The sequence below is a fragment of the Protomyctophum parallelum genome (assembly GCF_964188405.1).
Source record: "Protomyctophum parallelum genome assembly, chromosome: 2".
NCBI lineage: Eukaryota > Metazoa > Chordata > Actinopteri > Myctophiformes > Myctophidae > Protomyctophum > Protomyctophum parallelum.
In genome coordinates this window covers 52,301,976-52,315,504 of record NC_139699.1, presented here as the reverse complement: position 1 = coordinate 52,315,504, position 13,529 = coordinate 52,301,976, and the positions used below count along the sequence as shown (strand labels likewise).

Here is a 13,529-nt window from a genome sequence, read left to right as displayed (position 1 = left end):
CAGGTGAGCCAATCAGGAGCAAGGATGGCAGCTAGGGCACTCCTGAGCGATGAAGAGCAAGAGGCAGCTCCAACTCTGAACGTTACTTCAGAAGAGATATCCGGGACTGAGATTGCCAGAGCAATCAAGAGCCTCAAAAACTTCATGAGGTAGCCGCTGAGGTGTTGAAGCACGGCCAGGACATTGTTGCGGAGAGCCTCACTCGCTTGGTCAACATGATTTGGCATGCTGAAGAAGTTCCTGCCGACTGGAGACGTGGGGTCATTGTGACGCTGCCTAAGAAGTGAAACCTCGCGGACTGCAACAACTGGCGGGGCATCACACTGCTGTCAAGGCATTCTGCAGTGTATTGCTCCAACACCTAAAAGACAAGGTGGATTACATCTTGAGGGAAGAGCAAGCTGGCTTCCGGAAGGGCAGGAGGTGATGAGAAGGGCAGTAGTCTGACATCGTCTCTGAAAGGAGAAGGAGAATGGCTGGGCACGTACTCCGACTGCCAAGAGAGAGACCGACAAGTGTGGCAATGGACTGGATGCCAGAAGGTGGAAAGAGACATGGAGACAGACAGCCAAGGAAGACCTAAGCGAGATGGGTGTCAGGCTGCTGGCACTGAGCAAGAAGGGTCGCCAAAGACCGGACCAAATGGAGGGGACTCGTCGCCCAATGTTCCAATAGGAACGAGAGGAACTAAGTAGTAAGACTAAGAAGTACTGTAAGTAAGTAACTGTCCAGGAAGAGAAAGGCTGTAGTTTCTATTAGCTTGCAATCCCCATCAATGATGTCATTGTTTTCTGAACTGTCCACAGCACACAGTGAGTACATTTTGCCATCTTACAGTATAATGAGCATTAGTGAGGATCAATTATATGAAGATAAGGTTGAATATCAGTGATTTAAGGTAATTCGGTTAGTGGCTTTCATTTAGGTGTTAAATGTCAGCATCAACAGCTCCTGTTCTGCCTGGGTACAGACCTTTCACTCCACCAAGAGGACTGATTCTGCTCTGGAATCATGACATGACACTCATGTGGTTTCTGGGTTGAAAAAGCATTTATCCAATGAGGGGCACAGGGGGACTGATGATTAGCCAACCAGTGACACGGAAGGGAAAAACAACAGCATTGTCAAACCTGCTAAGTGCTGTCGGAACCATGGAGGAGTAATAACAATGGTGACTGTGAGATAGACAACGACGCTATCAAGGCTGTTCTGAATCCATTGAAACTACCAATTATTTTCAAAAATACAGCAGTCTGTAACAAACAAACAAGCAGTCTGCTTTGAAGGCATTTATTCACAGGGGAGGTGGCTTTTGTTTTGGAATGGCTACGCATCAGTGTCGACATCAAATTACGTTAGATTCAGGCCGTCTCTAGTGATTGGTTAGGGGAAATCAAATCCCCCTCCCCACGGAAATGGATTAGAGCAAAGGCAATGTCAGAATAAAGATGGAAATTGAGTGTAACCATGCAGTTACAAATGCTGTCTGTTATCAGGCAATTAAACTTCCAGCTGTAAATGAAAAGCATTCACGATCATTTAACGTTATCACCTTCATCCGTGTTTACCTGTCAGACTCAGATCACATCATCATTAGGGTACGATCACAGATGCACAAATCAAATATTCCTCTCCTGTTCGCATCCGTTAAATGTGATTTAAGGGCAGAAAAAAGCAGATCTACAAGCTCACAATGAGCATACAGCATGCAGCTCTGGTCCGCAGCTAAATTGAGGTGACAGTTAATCGAACTAATCCATTTAATCATTTTAATACAGTATATACAGGGGGGGAGGGGCGGGCGTGTAATTTCACTTTTGTCTTAATAAAGACAGTGAAAATACCTAATGTACAAACTCACAAATGAGCTAGTAGATAAGCTATTTTTGTGGGAGACTGTTGACACCGTTGTTTGATTATAGTGGGATTGAGTGGTAATCAGTCTAATAGTTTCAATTGATTATTAAAACAATTGGTGAAATACTAGCCATGCTAGTATCATGGCGTGGAAATCCATTTTTACCCACAACGAGTGTCACAAGTCACGGAGCACTGGGAGAGTGAATCCCGTATCGCTAGTGCAGCAGGGTCGCTAGCACAGCTAGCTGTCACTGGGTCCTCAGTGACAGCTGTCAGTGACAGCCTGACATTAGACTGTCAGAGAGTGAGAAGCTTAAAAGCCACGAAAAAGTTTCTGCTCGTTCAGCAGACTTAAAGTTAGTGTGCATAGTCGGTTAATGAACACTTTGATACACTCAAACGTAAACTGTTGCCGTAAACGCACACAAAACAACGAAAAACGTGAACAAACGCTGCCGGTCACAAATTGCTGCTGTGGCTGTTGATCGTATCGATTCATTGATATATTTAAAAAAAAAAGATAAATGTACGTGCATGAAAAAGTAATCTGCAGAATAACCGCTCGGAGAATAATCGATAGTTACAGCCGTACAACTACAAGTGTGAATAAGGATTTATTGCATTGTGTTGTGAAAGTGAGCTCACTGTCACACTGCACCCAAAAGCAATTTCCCACCAGTTGTCGTCATGTGATCATTAAACCGAAGCCGAATTGAAGCAAAAAGAAAGAAATTAATTGAAAATCTAAACTAACAACACTACCAACACACATCCCACCACCAACACACACCACACACCCTCCCGCCTGGCACTCACCTTGGCTGCCTCCACCATCCTGGCGGTGGCGTCAGCCAGCAGTTTAGCGGCAGCCAGTAGCTTCTTAGAATTCTCTACGTCCACCTCGGCCTCAGCGTCCGAGCGCATGGCGTTGACCAGGTCAGAGGTGGCCTGGGCCAGAACACGCGCCTGACGCACCATCTCTCCTGATGGAGAGGGGAGGGGGTTATTTACCAAGTGAGTCGGTGAATCACAGAGCAGCGGAGTGAATGATTCATGATGGATTCTTGGCATATTGTTCAGTTCACACGTTTTTTTTTAATGTATTTATAGTGCAACGTCACACCATGGTTAGGCCTGTCACAATTATTACGCCTGATCATTTTCAGATAATCGCAATTAATTTAATAATAATGACAATTGGCACAAATTAATCTGTTGCAAAATAGCTGATCTACAAGTTCACAATATGTCGCATTGTGATCTTGGATATTTTCACTATTTCTGAATTCATGGCCTGTTAGGGCATTATTCATTTTTGACTTATTATTTCTGTGAATATTTAAGTTATTTGTCATCTTATCTGCCCTGTGCAATTTTAGTTTACAAAGCCTAAAAGGGAAAACCAAATTTAAATTTATATTCCAACAAGCTTTTAATTGCAATGATTTGTAATGTACGATAAATAATCATTAACTAAAATGTGACTCTCTCTCTCTCTCTCTCTCTCTCTCTCTCTCATATAGACTAGCTAGCAGGGCAGACATTTCATGAAGGCCATGTCCGCTGTGACTGTCAGTTTGGCCTTTGGCGTTTCAGAAAATGTGATTGCCCTCAGGCTACAGTGGGCATGATGTGCCACAGCACAAGCTGCCCCAGATGTTCTCACCATCTCTTTCCTGTCAATAGACTTTTTAGACACCACTTTTGTTGAGATTCTGAATTCTTATTCAGAATCTTATTCGTGAAATTATCCTGAAGGAAAATGAAGTAGAACAATATTGAACATCACGCAGAATTGCTTAGGATTGCGAAAATTACTGGTGAGACATGCTTTATAATAATTAGCTTTTTTATCTCTGTTTTTTTTTCTTTCTCAGTTATGATTGAGGACACACGAGTGAATTACGACAGAGCAACCAAAAGTGAGATAGACACAGAAAGAACAATACATTTGTTTTGAAAGATTGAGATGAATGAACGGTGAACACACCTGGCAAGGAGCTGCTATAATTCAACACCGGTTGATTCTGCCAGCATTCTGCCACCGAATCAGCTTGTTTTTACACCACGTTGAAGTTTATATCAGGTATGGCGTGAAACCCACAAATCTGATCACTTCAAAGCCTGTATTCTCAGAGTTTGTCAAAGACAGCTTGTCAATCAAATCGATCGATGAGCTTCAGAGCGTTGGTCCAGGACCGTCTCTCTGCAGGTATCTCCGTTGCTCTTAAGTGACTTTTACGTGACTGACAGTCTTTCTCCAAAACTGGCGGCCGTCCATCCAAGTGAGATATCAAAACATGTCAGTTTGAAGAGTATTGCAGTTTGGTTGAAAGGAACCGATTGAAAGGAAAGGAACCTTTGAATTTGAACTTTAAGGCTGTACCTACCCACAGGAAGACTATTTCTCTAACTTTCTTACTGATGTAAGAAATATATTGAAAAGAATAAAATCTTATTCACAAGATACTGGTTCTGTGCATGGGTTAGGAAGGTTACCTGACCTAAGTGTCAATTATTTATCCTTCCACAATAAGGCTGTTTTCAAACCGTCAGCTTGTTATGAAGAAAAAGCACTGCCTGGAGTGCCTTTTTTACTCAAAGTGAAAGACTCAACATCCTCCTAGCTAGGCAGACGGCGGTACAGGGCAGACCACAACCTCGTTCCGGAGCTCCGTCTGGAAGTTTGTTTTTTGAAAAGCTTATTACTTCAGGCAAAGCGAGGTACAGTTTGAAGAGCTGTTGTGGAGGATAGGGTCAACAATCTTCACACAGAAGAAACAATTTACCATGAAGGCTGATGAAAAGCGGCCCACGTCATTCCTCAAAAAAGTTCTATTCTCAATTTTGAAAGCACGTTGAGTTGGCAAAACTTGACTAGTGGACACTGTTTGCGCTATGCGGTTAACTTCCTCAAATATTTTAATGAAAAAATGTGTTGCATAACATTGTCAAGAGTAGTTGTTATATCGTCGCTGTCGGGTGGAGACCTTTATGTCCAAAAACGTGTGTGAAAAATAACTTGTGTTCCAATGGATCCAATGGTTTCTTTATCACAAGATTGTGTTTTAATATTTTTCATTGGTTCAATAATCATAAAACCCACAGACACACTTCATCTCTTTCAACTTGGCCTCTCCCTATTTTGGGCTAGTCATTAGAGGCAAATATATGAATCGTGAGCCCAGTCTGATGTGTCGCGGGTTTGAGTCCTGATCCCGAACAACCTTTGCTGCATGCCATACACCCCCCCCCCCCCCCAACACTCAGTTTCCTTAGTAAAAAAAGCCCCTAAAATATTGTAAAAAAATTAAAACGCATCGTGTTTGTGGAACTGCTACACTGTCATAAAACCAACTATTAAATACGGCATTGATTTATAGAAAAACGTAAAAAGAGATACAAGGTTTCTGTCTGACCGTGACGTATGTTTTATGTTCAGTTTCCACTGCATGTACTCCTGGACGGCGACTCACCTGCGTCTCCCATTGAACTGAAGATACTCTCGGTGACGTTCATGATGGTGTCTGTGGCCTGGTCGTAACGTCCAATGGGCTCGCCCCGCGAGGCGTACTGGCGCACATGCTGGAGCAGGTCAGAAAGAGCCTGGCCCACAATGCCGGCTGCTGCACTCACCTGTAACACAATGATATACCGTATGTTACATTAATGTCACTACTACACTGACTGCTGCACTCACCTGTAACACAATGACATGCTGTTTGTTACATTAATGTCACTACTACACTGACTGCTGCACTCACCTGTAACACAATGACATGTTGTATGTTACATTAATGTCACTACTACACTGACTGCTGCACTCACCTGTAACAATGGCATACTGTACAGTATGTTACATTACTAATGTCACTACGCTGCTGCACTCACCTACCAATGAGGTACTGTAGGTTACATTATAATCTTGCCGGTGCACTGTACTATAACATATCACATTGCGTTATCAGGTTAAGAGAGCTGGGCTTCAGGTTTAACACAGCATATTTTGATCTTGACCTGCTTCAGCAGCTCTCCGTCCTCGGTGGCAGACAGACAGGCCTGGACGCAGGTCTCCACCGAGCGGTCCACCAGCTTACCAGCCTCCACCAGCTGCTCCTGACACACCGGGGAGCTGATGGTGGGGCTCACCACCTGGACGAGAGAGAGAGAGAGAGATGATGGAGAGGGTTTTAGCACAGTGATTCTTAAACCATCATGACCTGAGGCTGATTCTACAAATGCCTTTTAAAGCAGTAGTTCTCACACTTTTAAGATTTGTACGGCGCGCGCGCGCGCACACACACACACACACACACACACACACACACACACACACACACACACACACACACACACACACACACACACACACACACACACACACACACACACACACACACACACACACACACACACACACACACACACACACACACACACACACACACACACACACACCTTGGCACATGCCACCAGCTGGGAGGTGGACAGGGCACATTGGGTGGCAGCAGCGATGACCCGGTTCTGCAGCACAGTGTCGTCAGCCACCTGAGCCACGTTCTTGGCCTTCAGAACCAACATGGCCGCCGCGTTGGCCACGGCCTTGGCCAGGTTCATCAGCAGCTCCTATGGGGACATTCAAATGAACGTCCATCATGTGGGAACACCGGTGTAGTGGTCGACACAGTGCTCAACTCCAGTTCTAGAGTCAAAGTATACTGTAGAATCAGGGGTGCCCAAACTTTTTTCAAAGGGGGCCAAATTAGAAGATATGAAAACATCCAAGGGACAACTACATCGTCTACCTATCATAATGTACTTTTTGACCATTTAAGTCACATTTTTATTTCATCAATATCAGTATCAATGGTCTTTTGTCAGGTGTGCTGTGAACAAAACACAAATAAAGCCTTACTTAACATTACCAAAGATAATCAGATGTGCAAGGTATTTCTGTCTGGCGTTAAGTATAGATACGTGTACAGTACATTTCTCTTTCATTTGCATTACAATGACAGTCATTTTAGTGTGCTGAGTGGGTGGGGTCTGGTATATAAAAACACTTTCGTCCTCTCCGAAATCCAAGTCCTACTGAATCCAAAAACAGTTTAGGCTGTCTTCATATTTCTTAATTTAGGTCCATTATGCCAGACACTTATCCCCACCAACTCTATGAATAATGTATGCAAAATGGGACATATGGATTATGCCACAATGGACCTAAATTACAAAATCCAAGTCAGAACACCAACACCAATCATTGATTTAGAAATGTTTACTGTAACCACTCGACCCCTGACGTCCCTGTTGTGGGGTGAACATTCAGTCAAAATAGCAGATTAACAAGCTCACAATGAGTCACCACGACATATGCTGTGAGCTTGTAGATGGGCTATCGTTGGCAAAGACATTTGGTGTAGAGGGAAAACAGGAGCAAATATAGAGCCCTGGCGGACCCCGGTCAACTAAATGTGTTTAAGTGGTTAAGATATGTTTTGAGAGGCAATGTTTTCAATAACCACATTAAATAAGCCTATACACACTATATCATAATATTAGAAATGTTACGATTCTGTCAAAGTAAGAGTGACAAAGACCCCAACCACTTGAATATAATCACATTTTATCCAAAACGAGTCTATTTTGAAACGATGCAGCTGTATTCAACACGAAACCGAAAATTCAATCTAATAAAACATTCCAGTTCTGTAATGCAGTGATGGAATTCCAGTGCTAATGAGTTTTTGATTCAATCTTACAGAGCCTGGTTTGCCCCCGAAGCACTACAGTAGTGGGTCTCGACATGTGGTCCAGGACCCCCCATGGGTCCACGAGGGGGACGAGGTAGGAACCAAATGGACCCTTACAGTAACTCTGAGAGTTAAATCAACACTGAGTATTTTACAGTGTAGGTTGGGATGCAAATCTTATCTAGCGTGGCCTAATGCATATCAAACTGAGGGTCTTTGAGTTAAAAAATGTTTAGGACCAGACTACCAGTGTAGTATTGTAGCGTACGTGAAGCATTGCAGTGATAATACATTAACGTACCTGGAATCTCTCATCCGCTTCGTTTTCGCCGATCTGTCGCAGGAGGTCTCCGCTGGCCTGGCCGATACTGCCTGCTGCTGTCAACACTGTCTGCCTGGGCTGTAGAGCATGCACGCACGCACGCACACGCACACACGCACACGCAAACACACACAGTATTATTGTACAAATAGGGATTCTAAAAGACATGGATTTTCATTTGCATAATCTCATGTATTGACTTGTGGTTTGAACCGAATTAATGTGACTGACATTTTTTTCTACACATATCTTTTTGCACTAAACACCTGCTGTCTGGTACTGTTCTGCAGCCCAAATGTTCAGACGGTTGTTAAGCACGCTGCCGGGGTTTTAAAACTCATGAATAAGGTTGTAAATGCCTTCCTGAGGGAAAGATATTTCTTTAATCTAATGTTAACTCTGGTAATATATTGTTACACAGACATTACTAGCATTTGCATATTTATATACGAGCGTTTTAGCTCGAGGGGGTGCAGTTCTAGCAATGGGGTCTATGAATACTATGTGTAATAGAGGACTTAAGCCCAAATTGTAGTTCAGCGTACAGGGGTGTCCCACAACAAAAATAGACCTAAAAGTTCTCAACGCCTCTTGATGAGCTTGTAGATCTGCTATCTTTGGTGTTGCGACACGGTCGTGCAATGTAGCAAAAACTGGGCTTCACTCATTGGTACAGAATGTACAGTACAAACAGTCAAATTACCGTCGACCAGTAATTGGACCAGAATTCAGTGGCCAGAATAAGAAAAAGTATTGAATGTTACAGCTAGGAGTAGCAATCCAAAACTAAAGATTAACAATGAAGAATGTAAAAAAGCAGCACTAGCAGCAGTGTACGACAGTATATACCAAAGCAGCATCCTGCATAATGCAGAAAGAAATGAGTACAAGTTACAGTATGTAGAAAATGTCACGTCATAGAGCCACGTTTGGAATATTTACAATTTCGAAGGCAACAGAAAAGAAGGTACACATTTGTCAGCTACAAAAGATAGCACAACAAAATGGCCCAATTTGTCCCTAATGTGACACAATAGAGCAATACACATTGTTGGGTTATTGTTAACTCCTCCCAATGTCACCATAATGGAGCAACTACTTTACGTGTAATGTTTCACATTCTGAAAAGCACAAAAAAGCAAAAAAATGATTGTCTTTACTTCTGAAAACCTGTTCATCCTACTGTAGTCCCACACACACACCCCACTGAAGGAGTCCCACACACCTAAACAAGCTGTAGGTCAGGGTTCCCCAATTAATTTTCCTCAAGGGCCATATTTTGACTAGGGTACCAGGCTGGGGGCCGAGTCGGCACGCACGAGGTCGAGGTCAAAAGGACCCCCAGTTTGACATGCAGAGGCTACTGACCCCCATTTAATGCCATTTATATCTGGGACCCCAAAAAATAATAATCTTTTTTTGGGGGGGAAATTCTTCCAGGGGCCACAAGGGGGGCGCTCCGCGGGCCGCTAATTGGGGAACCCTGCTGTAGGTGTTGCTAGTGACAGAGATCACCCTCCCCATGAGGTCCACAACCTTGAACACAGTCCATTGTGTTGAAAGTTAAACCCGTGTTGGATTCAAACCCTATAGTCTACATGGTGTGGTAATGAATTTTACCCCTCCACCCATGCAGACTTAAGTTAAACCTAATTGACATTTTGTCATATATTTTCTTTGTACCAACTAGCAAATGCATACATCAACCTCTGCTTGATTCATTCACACCAGAATGGAAAACCTCCCCTAATGACAGAATTGGGCAGCCTGTGGTGGCTATTAGTCCAACATCAATTTGCAAACCCCAGCTGTTCACTGGAATTGAAGCTCACTTCAAGCCTGCTGTTCCTATTAATGGCCCAGCAGAAGTTGCTATTTCTACTGGTTCTACCGAGTGAACGTTCTCTGCAGTTTCAGCCAATAGCATTAATTTCCGTTTGCATTTCAGACCAGATATAGAAAGATGGCGGATTTGAAATTGCTGCAAAATGGGCTTCATTTATGGTCTGTAGAAATCAATGTCTGTCCATTCATATAGGAAAGATATTATTAATCATTCACCACACAAGTGTTTTGTGCACAAACTTTCTCTCTCTGCCACAGTAAAGGCACGAAAGCAAACTAAAGCAGGGCTGTCAGTTACGTTCAGGCCCAGACTTTGTTCAGACACGCCATGAAAAACAGCGAGAATTCTAACTGACAAACAGAGGAAATTAATGTAATTAGGAGTACTTTGAAGGGTTAGGACTAGGAGACATAATGTGTTGTTTACAGAGGCTTCATAAGGCCAGGATGGTTCTGCCACGGGCAGGTCTGGAAACTCCCCCAACATTCACTGGCTGGCAAATCTAATTTACTTGATAGATTATTATTGTCAATTTAGACAGCCGGAAAAGAAAAGAAAAGACTGCTGTGGGCGGAAAAGAAGAGAATGCCTTTATGGAGCAAAATAAAGGAACATAAATGATGGGCAGGAAGACAATACCACATTATCATCATCATCACGAATAATAGGGAATCTGCAGCCACTTGTTCTAAATGCATAAATTATATCGATTTCTACATACAGTATGTTGCAACTCATTCCTAATAATAATAATAATAATATACATTTAAATAAAGTAAAATATAAATTCAGATTATGTTTTAGTATAGTTCAGTAAAATATAAATTCAGATTATGTTTGAGTATAGTTCAGTAAAATATAAATTCAGATTATGTTTGAGTATAGTTCAGTAAAATATAAATTCAGATAATGTTTTACAGTTCAGTTTATGTTTAGAGCCAGGTCTGTATGCTCACCTCTCCGGAGGCGGGCTCCACCGCCTTCAGCAGGTCAGAGACGGCGCCGGCGAGCGTCTTGGCGGCCCTCATCAAGTCGGTGCCACCGCCCACCTCGTCCTCGGTGAGCGCGGCCAGCAGCTTGACCCCCTTGGACATCTCCGTCAGGTTGGAGGAGATGGTGGTGATGGCACAGCCCACCGCCGTGTAATCTGTGTCTATGGGGTCGCCTGGCATGAAGAGGGGAAATAAGGAGCGCATGAGGCGAGGACGTTTACAGAGGAGTGATAATGAGGCCCTGAGGTCAGCGAGAAAGAGAGAGAGAGAGAGAGATGTAGACAGAGAGAGAGTAGAGAGATGTAGAGAGAGAGAGAGAGAGAGAGAGAGAGAGAGAGAGAGAGTAGAGAGATGTAGAGAGAGAGAAGTAGAGAGAGAGAGAGACAGACAGACAGACAGACAGACAGACAGACAGACAGACAGACAGACAGACAGACAGACAGACAGACAGACAGACAGACAGACAGACAGACAGACAGACAGACAGACAGACCATTTTTTTAAATGAAAATAAACAAAAAGGGTAAGTGAAGTTATTCTAAAAAACATTATCTTTTTATTTTTAACTGCCGAAATTATGCAAACCAATTAATACAGATATATTGAATTCATTATAAAGTCAAATTGATGTTGGTCAAGTGTGCCTGTGGGTTTTATACAATATTAAATATTTAACCAGTATTAAGTATCAAGTATTAAGAATAGCTTGTGACTAATTATACATTTGATCGATTGGAACACGTTGGTGTTTTGGTTCGTTTTGCCATTTCATGAAAAGTAATGGTTTTGGACATACAAGGTTTCCACATGACAGTGATGCTATATGAAAGATTTAGCACTGCTGCCAGTAACAAACAAACCCCCCACTGAAACCACACATCAGTTAACTTAAAGGTGATTAATGAGATTAATTAAGTGTCACAACGTATCACACGAAGGAGAGAAGATTCAGGGCCAAGTAGTAGAAGTCTGGCACGTCACTTTGACTTGCCTTGGTTCAGTCTGGCTCGGAACCAGGAGGTGCCTGCTATGACCAATGCTCTGTTACCCCATAGTGAACAACTGCTTCAAGGGTGATATTTCATCTGTTTTTGGAATTATTCATTCATTGTAAAGGAATGCAACCAAAATAAAACCTCTCAGATACCATCAATTAGAACCAGATCAATAGCAAAGCCCACCCTGAGATAACAGTAATTGGTGGGATTAGTTTAAGTAATGCAGGCCGAGCGGTCCAGGCACCTATGTAGGCTGGTAATCCAGCCTGACAGCGTGTCGCATGTTGCGGGATCGAGTCCCGATCCCGACGACCGTTGTTGCGTGTGTCCCCCATCTCTCTCCCCCTTTCCTGTCAAACTACTGTAAATCTAACAATAAAAGGCAGAATCCCCAAAAAAATAAAAAAATAAATGTGTTACAGGCCCTCGTCTGCGGCACATGTGAGGAGGGTGCCATTAATGGGGGGCTCAGATTTCACAGTCATCCTCTACGAAACGTGTTTACAATCATATAAGGCTTGTGTGAGTGTTTCCATGAGCATGAGTCTGATTCATCATTCTTCTACTTAGCTGAATATCGTTGCCGTCGGGTGGAAACCTTCTATGTCTAAAACTGTTTTTACTATTATCTTTCAATACAATTGTGAAAACAGCCGATGATCAACAGGCTCACGTGTCGCGATGTGAGGTGCTGTGAGCTTGTAGATCTTCTATTTTTCACTGAGACTCTTGTATGATGAATTTAAAAAAATCTAAACAAATATTGAAATGTGGAGAGATACAAGGTTTATGTTGGACAGCGGTGATATGATCGGTACAGTAGGTACACACATACTCATGTCTGCTTTGAGACGGGCATGTGTGTCAGAAAACATGCATGATGCCAAAATTTCAAAATAATTACAATAGCGCTCAACATTTGTCAAAACATAAAAAAAAGTTAGGATGCATAACTGGGCTTATAGACATGAGGCAAATTCAAACCGATTTGTATATTACTGTGTGCTTTCACCGCGGTGAAGTTGGTTTCATGTTGGATAGACCAGTGGTTCTCAACTGAATGGCTGGAAAATGGAAATTGACATAGAGTTTACATAGTACTGTACATGCATAAACTTTCCTTAATTATCTGGTTTCAGTATTTTTTTATGATGTATTTTCTGTATTATTAAGGTTATTGTAGCGGTCAATTTGTATTGGTGGAGGGGAGGGGGGCGGGGCGGGGGTCACAAGACCAGAGCATTTTCGGGGGTCCCCAGCCATAAACGTTGACAACCCCTGGGATAGACATCCAGTTGCCGTTTAGCGTGCTAAATGGGGTGTGGAGCAATGCAAATGATGCAAACATTAACGCGCAATTAATTTACAACAGGTAGCATTCATCATCTGATACACCTGAGAAATGCACGTATCAAGGCTGTGCACACAAGTCATGAGTCAGACCGTGACGTGGTCTTTACTTAGGATCTATGCTAAAATATCGTTGCAGTCAGTCAGAAATCTTGCATCTCAATCAACTCTTCATGATTTTTGCCACTGACCAGCAGTGAGGTTGACGACGGAGGCGGTTCCCGCGGCGATGGCGTCCACCTGCGAGTGGATCTCGTGTTTGGACTCATCCACCTTGTTCTGGATCCACACCTTGGATGCCTGGGCAATCACACACACACACACACACACACACACACACACACACACAGTAAATAATTATGAGTGTAATTGTGTGAGTGTTTGCATGGTTATGCATTTGTAAAACAGTTA

General features: G+C 42.9%; 1 protein-coding gene across 3 annotated transcripts in view; it reads right to left on the bottom strand.

The window, feature by feature from the left end:
- The window catches only part of tln2a (talin 2a), a 182,932-nt gene that overhangs the window by 65,020 nt on the left and 104,383 nt on the right, over positions 1–13,529 (bottom strand). For all 3 annotated transcript variants that reach the window (XM_083759576.1, XM_083759577.1, XM_083759578.1), the window contains exons 16-22: positions 13,310–13,418; positions 10,735–10,943; positions 7,912–8,010; positions 6,319–6,486; positions 5,878–6,012; positions 5,337–5,496; positions 2,677–2,843 (exon numbers count right to left, since the gene is read on the bottom strand). In XM_083759576.1, the coding sequence (XP_083615702.1) occupies positions 2,677–2,843; positions 5,337–5,496; positions 5,878–6,012; positions 6,319–6,486; positions 7,912–8,010; positions 10,735–10,943; positions 13,310–13,418 (1,047 nt within the window). The remainder of the gene's footprint in view (positions 1–2,676; positions 2,844–5,336; positions 5,497–5,877; positions 6,013–6,318; positions 6,487–7,911; positions 8,011–10,734; positions 10,944–13,309; positions 13,419–13,529) is intronic.